This window comes from Marmota flaviventris, chromosome 4 (genome assembly GCF_047511675.1).
Source record: "Marmota flaviventris isolate mMarFla1 chromosome 4, mMarFla1.hap1, whole genome shotgun sequence".
Lineage (NCBI taxonomy): Eukaryota > Metazoa > Chordata > Mammalia > Rodentia > Sciuridae > Marmota > Marmota flaviventris.
Genome location: NC_092501.1, coordinates 23,202,800 through 23,220,516, shown reverse-complemented (window position 1 = coordinate 23,220,516; position 17,717 = coordinate 23,202,800). Strand labels below are relative to the sequence as shown.

Here is a 17,717-nt window from a genome sequence, read left to right as displayed (position 1 = left end):
GGCTGTTTAGGATAAAGTCTTCTACCCAACATACTAGGTCACTGAGACTTCCAGCTACTCCAGGGCGTGCCTCAGAGCAGGACAGTGAGGCATCTGGCATTTCAAGTGGATGCTTCTCTGATGGATGGGATTTTTAGGCTTCTGTGCTGCTTCTTACTCTCCTGTAGGCTGGCTCTCTTGCTTTTGTTTATCACAACCCTGAACGTTAACTCCAATCTGGAAACCACGTTCCAAATAGGAATCAGAGCTGAGCAAATGGGAAACGACCTATCCTCTGCTTCTATTCAATTCAGCAGCTATTAATTGATTTTCTCCTCTGTCAGGGATCTTTCAGAGCAGCTAGGTAGCCTCAAAGAACTCCAGGAATGTTTGGGCAACAGCACACTAGGAACCTATCGGGGGCAACACTGTGCCATATAGATGTAATCACATGCCACAGTGGACATGGTCTCTGTTCTTGAAATGTGATGGGCATGATGATGGGCAATATGGCTTCAGCACCATAGTGAAAATACAAATAACCTGGACAGAAGCAGATCTCAAATGGATCAGCCAGCTTTTCTTCATTCTGCAGCAAAGTCAATCCATCAGGCATGGAAGGGCTCATTTTCTGGATACAGAAATGGCCCCCAGGTTACAGAAGGTGTCTGGGTTTTATACTTTACAATGAGGGTGAATTAATCATTGGAGACTGCATATGTGCTGTTTGGCCAGTCGGGGACCTACTTGTGCAGGTTAAAATTTTAACTCAGGAAGGCAGTTGTAAAAAGTTTGAAACTCATTGTCACTGGGAACAGCTCAGAACTTGGTGTTCACTGCTTATCTTCCTTCCTCTGGGACCCATTGATACCTGGAGCTTCACTATTTGCTTTTCTCCTTCCAGGACTCATCTGCAATGGGAAAGGGTAAGAGTCGAAGGCCCAGCATTTCAGTATCACCTCTTCCCGTTTAGGACCCACTGTGGTTGGGAAGGGGTAAATGTTTGCTTTTGGTGGAGATGCTGGGGATGAACCCTGGAAGGAATGAAAGTTTGCTAATTTCCCCCTCCTTCCTCCTGAGCTACACTGTCCCTCCATTTTTTTCGGGGGGGGGTGGGTGGGAATTGTCTTTGAAGGACCTTGGTTGGGAGGCTGAAGTGGAAATCATCATAGGCAGATACAGTCAAGGGAAACTGTCAAGGCGGTAATTCAGCTGCATCTAATTATCACTCATATTGTATGATTAGAAGAAGCAGTCAGTGTTGTTCTGGACAAAAGAACTTCAAGAGCCAGGCGCAGTGGCACATGCCTGTAATCTCAATGGCTTGGGAGGCTGAGGCAGGAGGATTAAGAATTCAAAGCCAGCCTCAGCAAAAGTGAGGTGCTAAGCAACTCAGTGAGACCCTTTTTCTAAATTAACACAAAATAGGACTGGGGATGTGACTCAGTGGTTGAATGTCACTGAGTTCAATCTCTGGTACCCGCTCCATGCACCCCCCCAAAAAAAATGACCTTCAAGAGACACAAAAGAAAGAATAGCAGTGGGCACACTATTTGTTTGTTCTCACTTTTTTTTTTCTTTTTTCTTTTCTCTTTGGTCTCCAGGAATTGGCCTTAAGATAGAAGCTAATGTTTAGTTTTTTATCACAAAAACAATATAATCCTTTTATTAAACACTCAGGAATAGAACAATTCACTCATCATCTCAGCCTCTTAACTTTTAGTATTCGGGATCTTTTTTTTCAGTACATTTGTATTTTTATAGACTTGTAACCAAAGGAAATAGACCAAAATGCAGCCATCTGAAGTGTTTTTCCATGTTGCCTCCTGGTGTTGATTATCATCTTAAAGCTAGAATAATATTGTATCAGGTGATTGTACTGGAATTTACTTCATGTTTTTTGAATATTTGAGTTTTTCCTCTTTATTTACTATTCGATGTAATGTACTACTTTTTCCTGCCTATGGCCTTTCCCTACATTCTGGATCACGTCTTCAGGACTCACCCACAAAGTGTTAAAGCTACCAGATGAAGGTTATGCATGTTTTCATGGACTTAATGTGAGTCTTTTAGAAAACAAATTGGTGATATGTATCAATTTTTAGTGCTGCCAGCAAGAAATGAGGCAGCCTCCTCCGCTGCAGCCACACCAACATTAGCCATTAAACTTTTTTAAAATCCTGCTTTAAGAAGTGAAAACAAGTAGTGCTCGGCTATTTTTTAAATTTGCATTTTCCCGTGTTTGTGTATAACTGCTTATTCCTCATTTGCAGCCAGTCTGTTCGTGTTTTAGCCAGAAGCCCTAGTCCTTAGTGCAGAAAAAAATGGAAAATATGGGATTGCAAATGCTCCCAGCAATGTTTTGAAGATCATTTATAATACTATTTTAGTTTCAGTTAGAAAAGAAAAAGAGCATAGCAAGAGGGGAAACTAATAACTCTTTACCTAGCAGTTTTAGAGAAAAAGAGAAAGCAAGCCTAAGATGGTGAATTTAAAACATCCGTACAAGCCCCAAAGCTGTGTGTCCTCTGCTTCTGGCTGCTATTTGTGCACGTCTCTCCCCAGGACCTCACTCTTTGGTCTGTATACTTTGCAGGTGACCAGTGTCCCAGAAGACCAGGTCCTTGTTGCTGTGTTCCCTGGCCTCCCCACCTCAGCAGAGCTTTTCATCCTCCCACCCAAGAACTTGACAGAGAGGAGGAAAGGCCACGAAGGAGACCTAGAACAAGTAAGCGAAAACTTGGCCGGGACACTTGCCTGCAGCCCAAGCTCTGAGGGGCATAAGTTGTTTCCAGCCAAAAAGGGAGAGAAGCTATCACCCATTGACCCACCAGGGTGTAGCTCTTTGCCCAACACCCAGGGTTTGGAAGAACCAGCCATCAGTCTTGCCCAGAATGAGCAAAATGCAAATAGCACGGAGCACTCTGCCACACCGGAAGGAACAGCACCTCTGAAACAGGGACACTGACCTTGGCACCAAGGTGAATGAGTCAGGTGGAACTGAGTCTTCCAATATGGTGCCCCTGCACTTTGCTCATATCTCCCTACAGTGACTCATCCTGGTATGGCAGAGCGGTGGCAGAGAAAGTCAGATAGAAAGATACACAGAGAAAGGCGTACAGAGGCAAAGGGCTTTGAGTTCCCCTATGTGCTCATGGAAAAATATGTTTCTTGTCTTTAAACTGTGCTGGCTCTGGAGGTCCTGGTTAATTTAAGTTTCCCTTCTGGAGAGAGAATGAACTGCTTTTAAACATGTCTCTTGGAGAGAGATGGATGGCCTCATCTTACTTTGACTAAAGAAGCAGTATTTCCAAGAGGGAATGTGATACACTGTCTTTATCAAATGGGCTCTTGGTCCTGTGATCTACGCATCATCCTGGGAGCAAAGGAGGGGCAGGTCTCGAGTTTCTCCCGCCACTCACTGTTCCTATTGGGGTCTCATTGGCTGTACTCTGTGTCACCCTTCCCTGCCTTCCCATGGTGCTAAATCAGGGGACGTGAAAGAGAGCAAGGACCAGGCTGCTGAAGGTCAGTGTGAATCAAACGACGTTTGCTCCTGTGTGCAGTAACCATTGTACAGACCCTTCTGTGTCCCTCAGGTACTCACCTGGCCCAGCTGTCACCCATCACTACACCCATCCACAGCCTTGAGCAGTATAAATGGCATCACAGTCCACTTCTCTGGAAGAAGAAACAGTTCCCTTACGTTGCAGGGTTGCGTGTTGAAGTTGGCCAGAAATACATTCAGCTTCTCAACGCACACATCACTTTTATAAGACCTCTTTATTCTGAAATAGCAAGTGGCATGTGTGAACTATATTTGGAAGCTACAATATCCATCCATTTAGATAAATAGGTAATTACGGTGATGAATAGCAGCTGTGATATTAAGGCGCATACAGCGAGATAAGAGTTAGGGACAACAGCCTAAGTCCGCCTCAGCTTTCATGTGGGAATTACAGAGTGATTAAATCGATGTTATGTGTTCTGAGACTTGCTGGAGAAAAGTAAAGAGGAAAAATTATCCCATAAAAACGAGGCAGCTTCTGCTTTGATGTTTGCCTCCCATTGTCTCTGAGATGGAAACGAGGGAGGAGTGGGCTGGGGATGTACGTGCCTGCTTTAATCCCAGCAGGGTCCTCGGTACCCTGTGCGTGTTACTTGATCAGATTAAAGAGCTAATGATGAGTTGACTTTCTTTCATTGGAACCCTCAACAGGTCTGGTTCTGAAGGCAGGGATGAAAGAGCGCTGAGCAAGGAGTGGAGTGGCAAACCCCCATCTGTCCGGGCTCTAATACATGGGGTGACCGTGGGCACACCGCCTTCTGCCTCTCCCCTCTCCAGCATAAGCAAATGATACCACTCACTTCATTGGCTGCACAGGGCTCTGATGGCTGGAGAAAAAAGTTGATAAAGATGTTCCTATATCCAGTTCCCAGAATGAACGTGGTCATTTTTGGTCAGTTCACCCATGAAGGAGCATTGTTGCATTTCACAGCTTTCTCTACAGCCTCTCTCTCCTTTCTTTCAGATTGTAGAGATACTGTTTAATGCTCTAAACCAGAACTTGGTCCAGTTTGAGCTGAAACCAGGGGTCCAGGTCATTGTGTATGTCACACAGCTGACATTAGGTGAGTGAGTGTCTGTTGGGAGTCAGGGGGACATGGGTACCATGCAGAGAAAAGGAAAGAGATAATCACCCAAAAGTTTTGCCATAAATGCCTGAAAGTTTGGTGTTGTAATGAAGCACTTATTTGACAGTTCAGAAAGATTAATCATGTGTCTCTTGAGGAGTTCCGAGTGGGTAGCAGGAAGACCTTCTTAGGAGTGCCTTTGCCATCAATCTTGTTTGTTACTGGAGAAAGCATACGATTTCCTTGGATCTTGACTTGATGTATTTACTTAATTATTTTTCTTTGCAACAATTAGGATTGCAATGGATATTCATTGGGCTCCCTTAATTTCTTAGATTCTATGATCCCATGAATTTTAGTGGGAATGTAAGATTAGAAAACTTTAGAATCATCAAACATCCAATTTAAAATGTATGAATCTGGTAGAAATGGAGACTAGCTCTACTTGGTTGATTTATGAAAGGAATAAAAAGCATGTCACAGTGGGCATTTGCTGCTAGCTCTCTTGTTAATCTAAGACTTCTCAACGTACAGGCTCCATGTGTGTTCATCCAGGGGTGCTTCACCAGAACCTTGCAGAGGAAGAGAGTGAAACATGGCTTTAGTGTTTAGCCAAAGTTCCAGGTGGACTGCCGCATTGGCACACAGGCTGTTGCAAAGAAAAAGCATACAAGTCCTTCTTCTCCCTCATCTGGACACACTTTACTCAATTTATATCAAGAATGGCAAGGTGCCCCAGGCACAGCCAAGGAGTTCACTTTCCCTTGAAATCTGTGATCAAGGGTACCATTCTCATTTTTGAAGCCAGGCTTCCTGTACGCAGATTGCATGCAGGGTGATTGGGGACTGGACGTAAGGGTGGAGAGCAGATAGTTGGCTGCTTGGCATCTGCCCAGTTACTAACTTCCAACTGAGCATTCTTCTTCCCTCCTAGCTCCACTAGTGGATTCCAGTGCTGGTCACAGCAGCTCCGCCATGTTGATGCTCTTGTCAGTGGTGTTTGTTGGCCTGGCTGTGTTTTTGATCTACAAGTTTAAAAGGTATGTTGGATTTTCACTCACTTTATCTCAGGACCAGGTTTACTGCAGATGATTTTTCTGTTAACCAACTTTCCTAAACTCATCTCAAGAGTCTGTCCTTAATTCTCCTTGAAGTAGTGTCTGACATTGGGGGAAAACAGGAATGGTTGGGGGTGAGGGATTATATGGTTTTAAGAATCTGACTTCTCTCCACTTTAGAGGTATATGGAGTTAGGCAAATAAAGGCTAGCCTTGACATCCATTTACTCTGCTTAATAGAAAAAGTGTAAGAAGTTTTCAGACCTCACACAGATTTTTCAAGTGAGGTCCCAAGTACTCAACAGATCCTTTTATGCAGATCAACACCCATTCAGAGTGGTTAAGAAGAGACATTGCAGCTGAAATCTGATATGCATATGGACAGACACACACTCATTTTCTTTTCTCAGGTTGTAGCCATCCAATATCTCTACTTAAATTTGCCTTCAACCTTTTCTCACTTCTTCCTTTTTCTAAGGAAATTGATCAGGGAAACTAAACTCAGCATGTGTTCAGAAATCCTTTTTAAAGCCCACAGGAGGGGAGATATAACAGGGTACTTACTGAAAATATGAAATTGAAATTAACAAACCTATACTAATATTCAAGTTATGCAATACTCCTCCTAGGACGGGTATAGGTTAAGAGTGTGAACTCTAAACTGATAATCAACTTTTACCGTTTATAACCTTGGGCAATTGTGTTTGTCTCTCTAAGCCTTAGTTTTCTTATCTGTAAAATATGGTTTTGCTATATGGTTGACATGTAATAATAGCTATAACTGATGCATATTTTACTATAAAAGAAGGCTAAGGACTTGTAAATAACAAAGGGCATGTCTTCCAAAGATGCTTCTTGTGTCATCAACTGGCACACAGTAGGCTCTCAAAAAACATATCTGTGGCATGGATATGTGCTTCTCATGAAGCCTAGGTAAAATGAAAATGTCATTTATTATCACATGACTTCTGAATGCCTGGCTTTGCTCTAGGATTGTACCTGGGAGGTAGACTTTCAGATTTTGGAAGAGATTAGTGGAAAAGGTGCTTTCCTCTTCTGACATCTTTTCTCACGCCATATCCTCCCCTAGTGGTTATCTCAAAAAAAATCAATATACCTCTCAATATTAGCCACACTGGCAAGAAGCCTTCAATACCCACTCATACCCACCAGAAGTGCAGAGTATAATTTACCTTGGTAGTCAGTTTATAGACCTGTGTGTGAGTTCATGTCCTTCTGGATGGAGAAGGGTCAACCCATGTACCCTGTTCCCTTTGAAGAGAGGTAAAACCTGCACTTCATAAGTCAAGAGAAAAGGTTCAATATGGAAATGGTCTGGTGAAGGCAGCTACCCATTTATGCATTACTTCCATTCTATGCAAACAAGACTTTGACTCATCCAAGGATTTGATTGTGGGGAAGCCTGGTGATTGCTGGGATTTGAAGAGCAGCTAAACCAAATTTATTGCCTCTGCCTCCTAGACCTCAGTGGTTGCTGAGGACAAGTGCCAATAGGAGTCCTGATAAGAGGCATTTGTGTCTGGCATGCATCTCCAAATTAAAGCCAGACTTACCCTGTGATTTAAAAAGCCTCTGTTCTTTTATAAATGCGGCTGTACTCCCTAGACAGTCAACTTATTACTGTAGGCATCTCTAAATTTGCACACTTTAATACATGAGCCCATGCCAGGTAATGACATCTCTGAACTCTTTCCCTTTGTAGTTCCCAATTATTGGCCAGTCCTTTCTAAGTCACTGACAGTGGATCATGCAGCTAAGTCTACAGGAAACACATACCAGTCCAGCTGGATAAACAGCAGAGTCAGCTACAAGTAACCAGTAACTGGTTAACCTTGACTTTTCTATCCTCTTTTTACTGGATGTTTTCCTCCTAGGGCTCAAGCCATTTGGTTGAGAGTTGGTTGGATTTTTTTTTTTATCTTTTTCCCCTTCTTCATCATATAGAACCCCATTGATGGCTATGTGGAGGATGCCCAGCTTGCAGGCAAATAAGGTCAGGTTCTTACTCCTGGGTTCCCTGTCTAATAGAATGTTCTGCAACAATGAAAATGTTCTGTAATCTGTGCTCTACTCTAATGGCCACTAGTGTGGTTGTGAACTGAATTTTAAATTTTAAGTCTAATTAATTGAAATGTGAGTAGCTTTACCTGGTTAGTAAACATCCTGTTGAACAGCCTAGTCTAGGTAAAGGGCAATTCTATTTCTGTTTCCAGAATATTTGCTATGCTGAGTTTTCAGAACCAAAACTTCCCCTCTGTAATGAATTTAAACATGTAATATTCAACAAACATTTATTGAGTTCCTACTATGTGCCAAGCACTGAAAAACCATCTCCTTGTCCCAACTAGTCACTTAGGAGGACAATCACCCCAATCCCCAGACCTCCTTCAAGTAAATATCACCCTGCCTCTTACACTGCATCTTGTTCTCAGTGAACGCCATATGTCTTACCAATATAATTAAAAATCACTGTGAGATGGCTTTTGCTTTCTGAAAACTGCGTAACAAGACCCCTTTAAAAAAAAAAAAAAAACTCTAGATACACTTTTTCTGGTTATCCAAGAAAATGTTTGAGCCTTTATATTTGCTCCTATCTTTTTTTTTCGGTGGGGCTTTCATTATAGTTCAAAGTCTACTTTGCTCTCAGAGGCTTCCAGCGTGCTTCATAGCTGGAGCAAATGAATATAAACCACAGTTGTTTTTTTTTATTTGTTTGCTTGCTTTTGTAGAAGACTTGGGCTTATCCATCTTACTCTCCTTTTTAAACCTGTCTGAATGTGTGGCCCAGGACCTATCCCTTGATCTCTTTATGCAAAAGCGGGGTTCCGATTCAACTTATATCCTTGAAAGTCCTACAAACAGATATGTTAAGAAATGAAAAGCAACTTGACAGCTTTTTAGAATTCTGCAAATTGTGTTAGAAAAAAGTCAGTCCCTTACAACCATCTAGTTGGAATGGTGAAAATATGCCTATTTTTCTGATGTCTTTTCTAGGGATTGAAATAAAGTGAACAATCATCATAAGGGCTAATTCATCCAAATCCTCTTAGGGGGTCTTTTGTCAAGCAAGAGGGGAGGCAATGAATTGTGTTAACAACTCCAAAGTGCAGGAAGGGTATGACTGCCCCCAGCACCTAGTTCAATATAATAGTTGATGCCAACATTCATGAATAACATGTAGTTTTATGATCAGAAGAAATCTAAGTCATTAGGCTGCATGTCTATTTAGCTAAGAAGTAAGAGCCAGCATGAATTTTTGATTCTACACCTTTGCAGAGGCTGTGGTTCTCACAGAGCTGCTGTACATTTAGGGCCTTGTAAATTATATTAAACTGGTTTAGGAGTCATGGGGGCACCTCTCCTAATGTATGGAAAACAAACACTAAAGACATGGAAACTGAGCTTAAAGAAAAGATAGAAAACGCTGCAAGTTTTAAACCTATTTTCAGAGTTTTCTTTCAGTGTTAGCTACAGAAGGACCTTACTAAGTGCCACCACATTGTGCCTCATTTGAGGGTAAAGAGGGGAGGGAATGTAGAAACTTGAAAATAGTACTGCTTGGTACTTAGACAACAGAGAGATTCTTTTTAGAAATGCGTGAATATTTTGTGTAAGGTGGGAATTAGATGTCCTAAGTCTAATGGTGTATTTCACAGTAATTGGCTTCATAAAGCATCTAGACTTTAGTCTAATTTCCTCGCCAACTGGTCAGGTGAGAAGAGTATCTTCTGGATATGATAATCCAAGAAAAAACTGTCGCTTTTTTTTGAAGACTGTTACTTAAAAAAATAGATGGAGAACAGGCTTTGAACCATTTAGTCATTGACTCAATAAAGGCTTAGTGAATGTAAACCATGTGTCAAGCACTTACTAAGTCAGATATAGAGCAGTGAATATAGAAAACATAGACTTTGTCCACATGGGGCTTTTAGTCTAGTGGGAGACAAAGACCAAAAACAAGTCAATACATGCTGCCTATTATATCATCCTAAGCCAGAGTCTTATTTATTGCTTTTATAGAAATCATCCATAATCATGGGATTTTAACAGGGGAGGTTTCTCAGGGATGGTGCATAAGCCAAGTTCTGAAGAACAAGGAAGAAACCACCATGAGAGGAGCAGAGGGAGGCCTGCTACAGACAGAGGGAACAGTTGGTTCAATGCCAAGTCCCCCAGATGGGGAAGAGCTTTCTCTATTAGTTTCTTGGAGTTCAGAGTTTGGGTTTGTAGCTTTCCAAAGACATGAGCATCACCTGAGAGCTTGGCAGAAATGTGGAATCTCACCCCATCCACACCTATAAAGACACAGTGGACATTTTACAGGGCTTTGGGTGGAACCTGAGCACTATGAGCTGAGAAGCTCTAGATTAGAGGAACGTGAAGGAGGCTCCAGAGCACAATGGGTCAAGACATAACAGAGAAGGGTCAGGATTTGAATGTCCCCTAAAGATTCAGATCTGGACCTGCCCACTCTTCTATCCCCAAACTGGTCTTGTTTGTATTTCTGTTTTTAAAGGAAGTTATTTAGCTTCTCTTAATTCTTCCTTTAATATTCGCCCTACTCATAAAAGGAAGCTATCGTTGACCTTGTTGAATAGATGAGGAAACTAACTATCCAAATGTTGAAGATTGGTCAATGAGTGTTGCTCTGAAAATTGTAATGTTGGATTAAGAGTCTATTATTTCTCAGTTATTCATAAAACAAGCAAATTGGTTAAATTAATGCAATTTTAGAAAAAAAAAGTCTTTTTCTATACAAACTTAAGAGTCTCAAAGTCCAACTCTTTTGAAAACTTAGTAACAAGAAAACGTTTTAAGGGTCTAAATGAATAACTGGTTTATCTCTGCTTGCTTTTCGCCCCAGAATAGGATGCATTCCTCAAAGCACAGTGGTTTACATCTTCCCTGGGCACCTGTGTCTCTGACTGGCTTTGTATCCTTAGCCTCATGGCCACAGTGTCTTTAGGTGACTAGTACTTTTCCCTGACATTGGCTCTTCCTGTTCACATTTCCTTCATCACCCAACATTTACAATAGCCCAAGTTTGGCATGCCTATGATCTTACTCTGATTTTGTTCCTAACCCTTATAGGAAAATTCCTTGGATTAACATCTATGCCCAAGTCCAACATGACAAGGAGCAGGAGATGATCGGGTCAGTGAGCCAAAGTGAAAATGCCCCCAAAATCACACTCAGTGACTTCACTGAGCCCGAGGAACTGCTGGAAAAAGAGTTGGACACTCGGGTCCTAGGTATGTATGTGTCCCTGTGCCATCAAGGGCCTGAGTCCTCTGTCCTCCAAACACTTGGTCAGCCAGTGCATATTACCTGTCCCCTAGACACTATGGACTGGAAGGCTAGAGAAGAATTTGTCTGGCACTTTTGGCCACATAAAATTGACAGACTTTTTCCCCTTAGAATTCAATCAAGATTAGAAGTTCTGGGGTTGCTGCAGGGCAGGGATAAAGCCAATTATCCATGACTGTTGGACTTTTTTGTTTGTTTCCTATAAAGCAAAAGCATTATATGTCCTTGTTAATAGTCACGTGAATGCAGAATCTGACATCGGATAGCCCTTGCTTTGCCACTGCACTATCTCTGGGGCCTCTCTGTGCCACGTATTCCTCAACTGTGAAATGGGAATAACAGGACCTAAGATTCTATGGAATTTCTATCTAGTGTCTGAGAATCTATTTTGAGATTGCTGTGATCATCAAATGCTGCTGTCAAATGCTCACTGCCCCACAGTGAGTGTTGCTACATGCTACCTATTGCTATTGTTCTCCATAGAGCGTAAACATGGCAGCCCATGTGTGGGTTCTCCCTGTGATTGTGTGAGAGGTGGTGGGTACTACATATGGATGAGATGAATTGGTGAGCTGAGGGGAATATCTAGGAGCCCTGTTTATTAAGTACCTAATAAGTACCTATTCCACGTGGCTTAATATTTAATAATGAATAAAACGAAGGTCCCCACCCTTGTTGAACTTACATCCTTTCTGTCTGTCTTCTCTCCCCTGCAGGAGGCATCGCAACCATTGCGAACAGCGAAAGCACAAAGGAGATCCCCAACTGTACTAGTGTTTAACACCAACAAGCCACGTGGTCAACCACCTTTCTGACTTTTTATTTTTGATGACTATTATTACTATTATTATAGAAAAATGAAAAATGTCTTTTTTACCTTTTGTTTACCAAGGGCCCCCTCATAAATCCCAGGCAGATGCTTAGCTTTGGAGAAAAAGGCATTCTTAGCTGATTAAAACGAGACAAAAAGAATCAATGGCTGTATTTGTGCTAAAGGCAAAGGATGCATCTTCCCACAGCCTCCTCGCTTTATTCTGCCATTTGTAACGCAAAGACTCTCTTTTTCCTTGTGGTGTCTCTCTCGCGCTCTCTTTTTAAAATTCAAGTTGGGTTTTGGCTTTTCATTAATCTGCTATTACCCCCCCCCCCAAGGTCACCAACACTCCCATGCCCTGGCACACACTCATAAAACACAAATCATTTCCCAGTTCGATCTGCAGGAGGTAGGTTGGTGGGGAGTGGACTTAGCTGCAGGAAGCGTGCACACCTTTCTAAAGAGGCCCTGCCTCGTGCATGTCCATAGCGAGGCTGCAGATGGCTTATTGTACATAACATACAGTGTAAATAGCTTTTTATTTCCTGAGAAATAATTTAATGTTTAGTAAAAAAGAAAACAGAAAAAAGAAAGATGCGCGTGTTGGCTTACGCACTCACCCTTGGAGCTGCCCCACCCCAGGCCTGCTCGATGTGTTGGGTTCTGGATGCTCTTCAGCTGTCTGTCACACTTAACTCTTGCACCTCCGTGTCCGCACCATAGCTGGTTTCTACTTATGTATATAAAGGGGGGCGGGGGGAGGGCTTCTTTGGGGTAATTGATAAAGGAAGGACTCTAGTGACACCATGAAAGAATGACATGGAAGAAGTTGCAAGATGAGGTCCACGAGAGACTGCAAACGAGATCCAGATGGTGAGGCTTCCTTTCTAAAAAGAAAAAGGTTGAGCATATTGATCAGCCTGAGAAAACGGTCCTCTTGAAAGAAGCCACACAGTGGATCTTGTTTTCTCATTAGATCCCATGGAATGTATGATGCTTACGGCAAATCCTCAGGCTACTCTTGGCTGCGAAAAGTCCCCTGGGCAATAATTGAACCCAGTGAGTGCCTCTTGGCATGAGGAGAGTAGAGAGATTGGAAGGGAGGAAGCGTTTGTGGAATCCCGAGTCCATGCGAACCCTGCAGGCCAAATAGAGGTCTAGCCTTTAATGATATTAGTCAAAGACGATTTTAGCAAAGCTGTGCTATTTGCTTGTCAGATGTACACAACTTCCTTAAAATGTCTGCCTTCAGTTCCCTTAAGGTAGTTCTTGCCTCTGGGGTGAGCGGCTTTCCAAGCCCCTATTTGCTTTTCCAGCTCCTCAGCCCCTTCACACATTCGACATACCAGTTCTTTTCAGTAGGTCACTGTAAGCCATGCTGTTAGACTGTTTTTAGTTTCAGGCTCAGCCTGAGCACATTTGTTTAAAGAAGGATATACTGTATATATATATGGAAGGAAAGGCCACGTTTTATACCTGTTCATTTTTGTGGGATGTCGTTTGCATTTCTCTTTGTGAGATACAGGGAGAATGCAACATAGAGAATCTCAGCTGGCGACGGCACAGATCAGTATTGGGAGTGCTTCTGAAGATCCCACTTCTTTGTTTCAGGGGTTAAATGGGCAGACAATTGCAATACTTGTACTAAACACTGGAATACGAATGCATGAGTCATATCTATATATACAGTATATGTACATATACTGTTCTTGGTTTTATTGTTCCATTTGAATATTTCTACTGTAAAAAAAAAGACAGTGGTTTTGAAATTGTTGAAAATAAATGTATTTTTGTACATCAAAGCTACACACTTGACTGAGCTGTCTCTCTTTGGGCAGTTTACCTATTCTGTCCACAAACATTGCTGCAATACTGTTATATGCAAAAAAAAAAAAAAAGGCTTGTAAAAACAGATATTTATCTTTCACTCATGATTCCATCCTCAGGTTGGCTGTGGCTGGGGTGAACTCAGTAAGGCTCACTGGGCCAGCCTGAATTCAGGATTTGGGTAGTTTGAGTTCAGTCCATGAGTCATCATCACTCTGGGACCAGGATCTATCTGAGGATGGATGGTAGAGTTCCAAATGGGGCCAGCAAAACCCCTGAGGCCTCAAGAGACTTGCTCAACCCAGTCATTCCATTTCCCTTTACTCGCATTACATTGACAAAAGAAAATCACATGGCCAAGTCCAACATCAGTAGCTAGGGAAATAGGTTTTCCTCCTCTGGTGCATGGCACAATTCTTCTAAAAAATTTCATAGCAAAAGGTAGAGATGAATAGTCCTAATATATGGAGTGCATGAAAAATCGAGAACCCCAATTCAACTTATTATACCTGTTCATGTTCTACAGCTCTAGGAAGAGTTTTTAATAAATGACCCACTTGAACCAGTGTCCAAGTTTCCCAACCAAATGTGTGTATCCTGGCTTTCTGAGCAGAACTCTTGGCAACTGCAGGGCCTTGGAGTCAGGTACCAGTTACCAGTGAGTGGTAGAGACCGAACTCCAGTTCAGGCAGTGAAGATGTAAGTGGGGGAAATGAAAACAGGAGAGGAAACCAACAAATTTGACCCTCTTCTTCCTGCTGTTTGATGAATAAAACCAACAGCAAATCTCCGCCTTTAGGCCTTTGCTGAATGGGCAGCTCCTCTCCACACTAGGTAGTAAGGGGATGTGGACAAAGCGTTCAGAACAAGGTCTGTAAGTTGGATGATTTTTATTCATTTCATGTTTAAAATACATGATAAATGTCCTTAGATCCCAGAAACCCAATAAGCCAGAAAGTTTTGTTCAATAATTTGATATTATGTTTTGGAAACTAGTAAACTATTCTGGAATAATGTTTCTTTCTTTTTTTTTTTTTTCTGGGGGGATTACTGGAGATTGAACTGAGAAGGACTAAACCACTGAGCCACATCCCTATCCCTATTTTATTTTTTATTTAGAGAGAGGATCTCACTGATTTGCTTAGTGCCTCACTTTTACTGAGGCTGGCTTTGAACTCAGGATCCACCTGCCTCAACTTCCCGAGCTGCTGGGATTACAGGCTAGAATCCTGTTTTCTAAACTCAAACTGAAGATAAAACAGGTATTTTTATTTCCATTTAGGACATTATATAGAAATTATGGATGATTCTTGGCCTAACTTTCTTTGTGCTATCGTCACCTTTTCAAATTTTTACAGTCTACAAGTTTCTTTCTCAGATATTGAAAAGGTTATTTAGATATCTCAAGAAAGATGTAGTAGACTTTTTTGGTCTAATGATTCATAACTCAAAGTACCTATACTACTTTAATGAATTTTTAATTTGGAATTTCCTAAGTAATAATGTAAAATATCTAATATTCCTATCTCAAGGTAAAGATGAATTTTTTAAGTACATAAGATTTAGCTTCCCAGTGGGATCTCAGTTCTCCTACTAATTTAATGTCTGGGTTGGCAAAGGTGCTGCACCAGATTAAAGATAATGAAAGGGAAATAAAGCAGTAAGTAGAACAGTCTGAGTCAGCTGGATCATTTGAGCCAAGTCATGGCTAAGAATATAGACTCTGTGTCCACCACCAGCAGGAGTCTGTCATATTTACCGGTAGTGGACAGAGGCAAAGGCAGAGGGTAGAGATTGGCTTTGTTTCTATTTCTTTTCTTTTTTATTAAATTTTTTATTCTAATTTGTTATATATGACAGCAGAATACAATACAATTCATATTACACATATAGAGCACAATTTTTCATATCTCTGGTTGTATACAAAGTATATTCACTATGCAGGGTTCTCACCAGTGAGGACCCTTCTCTAAGGCAATTCTAGACCTGATAACTAAGCCTGCAGACACACGCTGTGGCTGGAGCCACCTTGTCAGCACCATAAATAGATTCTCCCATGATTCTCACATGCATGGAAATTTGAGGATAACTGCTTTATCCACCACTAAAATAGCTCAGGAAGAGAGGTTGGGCAGAAGTCACCTTCCCCAACTCTATTACCATGAGACAGGCACTTTCATGTGGAGAAGTGAGAACAGCTTCCAGATGTGCTCATTTCCTCCTGGGCAATAGCTACAGAATTTTGAGAGTCACCCAACTGTGTTATCTGGGACAAAAGCACACTACTAGTCAAGGAGGTGATGGATCATGCCTTGGAAAGAAAATCGAGCCCAGAATTAGGAGTTCTCTGAGTTTCAGCAAGTTGTTCTGGACCCTATTTACTCTATGGCCTGACTTACTGGCCTGTTTTGATTTCCAGAGATGTGAGAATCACATTGCCAATTTCAAAAGCATTGAGAGCTACTAGGTGTCCTAAGGGGAACATCCTCCCTCTGCAGAGGGGTAAATGAGACGTAGAGAGGAATGTGACTTCCCTGATATTATACAGCAAATCACTGCAGAGCTAAAGATAGAATCCATGTATTCTTTATGATAAAGCAAGGCTCTTTCTACCACATAACTCTTTAGAAATGCAAAACTGACTGCAGGTCATTGAGAGTCACTAGAGAGCCCAATGGTTGTGCCAATATGTCTCCCACACTTATAATGTCCAGAAGGGATAAGAACGTAACATCCAATGTATGCTCATCATTCAGTGGCTCAAAGCCCTCTTCCTGCTTTGCAGCCCATGACCTGATTGCCCTCTTCCCCCTTTGCACTGAAATAGGCTGTTCAAAAGACAGCTGCTGGGCCCCAGCTCATGGACAGGGCTGCTCGCCTTTGAAAGCTATTGACATTGTTCAGAGGGAAGATGGCCAGAGAGCAAATGCACACAATGGAATTTCCTCATCCTGACATGTATCAGGTTTTTCCAAATCCTCCTGTCTGTCCCACAGTATAGCCAAAGGGGACCAGAGGTGGCCCAACAATTACCTCCCAAAGCTCTACCACATCTTGGTGACTTCTAAACAAACTTCAATTACTTTTTTTGTTTTTGGAGAGTTAACACTGTGTTTTCAGAACATATATCATGATGAGATACAAGTTTATTCAGAGAGGAAACAATGGAACATTGTATTTTTTTTTTTAAAGGTGCAAACTGTCTGAAGGAATTCAATTCATTTGGAAACTAAAGTCTCAATAATAGTTGGATTCACTCCTTTTTCAATTATCTGAGTCCCAGAGGGGTACAATGACATAATCAGGGTCCATATCTCTATTTATAAATTGATTATAATGACATCTAATTCACAGGGTTGGAACCTGGATTAAACGAAACCATTTGGGTAAACACATACAAATAATGAATGGGTTCTGAAAAGCTCTCTGTAGGTTGCACTGTCTCCTTGTTCATACAACACAGTATCTGACCTCGAGTTTAAAAATGATGCAATCAGCCTCTCTCTTAGGGCTGTATCTCCATGGAGGAAAATAAATCAGAATGACTGGAGAGAGATTCCAGCTCCCTTTCAAGGAAGAGCATTTTGGTTAAAATGTACTACTTACATGTGGATCCCAAACATCAGTGCTGCTTTTATTGATTTCTTTCCTAATGTAACTGGTCTAATTTTGCTTGGGCTATAAGGAAGGGACAAGAGATGGGCTCCTATCTTCTGGGCTGCCAGGAATGCCTCATTAAACCGAAGACTGGAGGCTCTCAGTCTCTGAAACCTGCTCACTCTTACCACGTGGGGCTGCCCTGGATACAGTTTTGCCAATGGGTTTGGCTTTGCCTGACCAGGCAACTTGTCTCAGGTGTTTTCAAGTCTAACTTGCATCCCATTTACTCCCCTTTCTCAAACAATGCTTTTGGGATGACATGCATTTCCAGGTTCTGAAGACCCACAGAGTTTCTCTGAGAGTCACTGACTTAGGTTCCTTTGTGCACACTCAATGAAAAACAATCTGATAAAAACATTATTTGTGGACATATACCTGCTAGGCACTCAGGGGATCTGAATTCCTGGTTCCAGAGT

General features: G+C 41.8%; 1 protein-coding gene across 1 annotated transcript in view; it reads left to right on the top strand.

Moving 5' to 3' along the window:
• Sorcs3 (sortilin related VPS10 domain containing receptor 3) overlaps nucleotides 1-11,781 on the top strand; it is a 579,229-nt gene extending 567,448 nt beyond the window's left edge. Inside the window, exons 23-27 of the mRNA XM_027930160.2 lie at nucleotides 2,576-2,707; nucleotides 4,512-4,611; nucleotides 5,549-5,654; nucleotides 10,785-10,945; nucleotides 11,717-11,781. Coding sequence (XP_027785961.2) covers nucleotides 2,576-2,707; nucleotides 4,512-4,611; nucleotides 5,549-5,654; nucleotides 10,785-10,945; nucleotides 11,717-11,781 — 564 coding nt within the window. The remainder of the gene's footprint in view (nucleotides 1-2,575; nucleotides 2,708-4,511; nucleotides 4,612-5,548; nucleotides 5,655-10,784; nucleotides 10,946-11,716) is intronic.
• The last annotated feature ends 5,936 nt before the right edge of the window (nucleotides 11,782-17,717 follow it).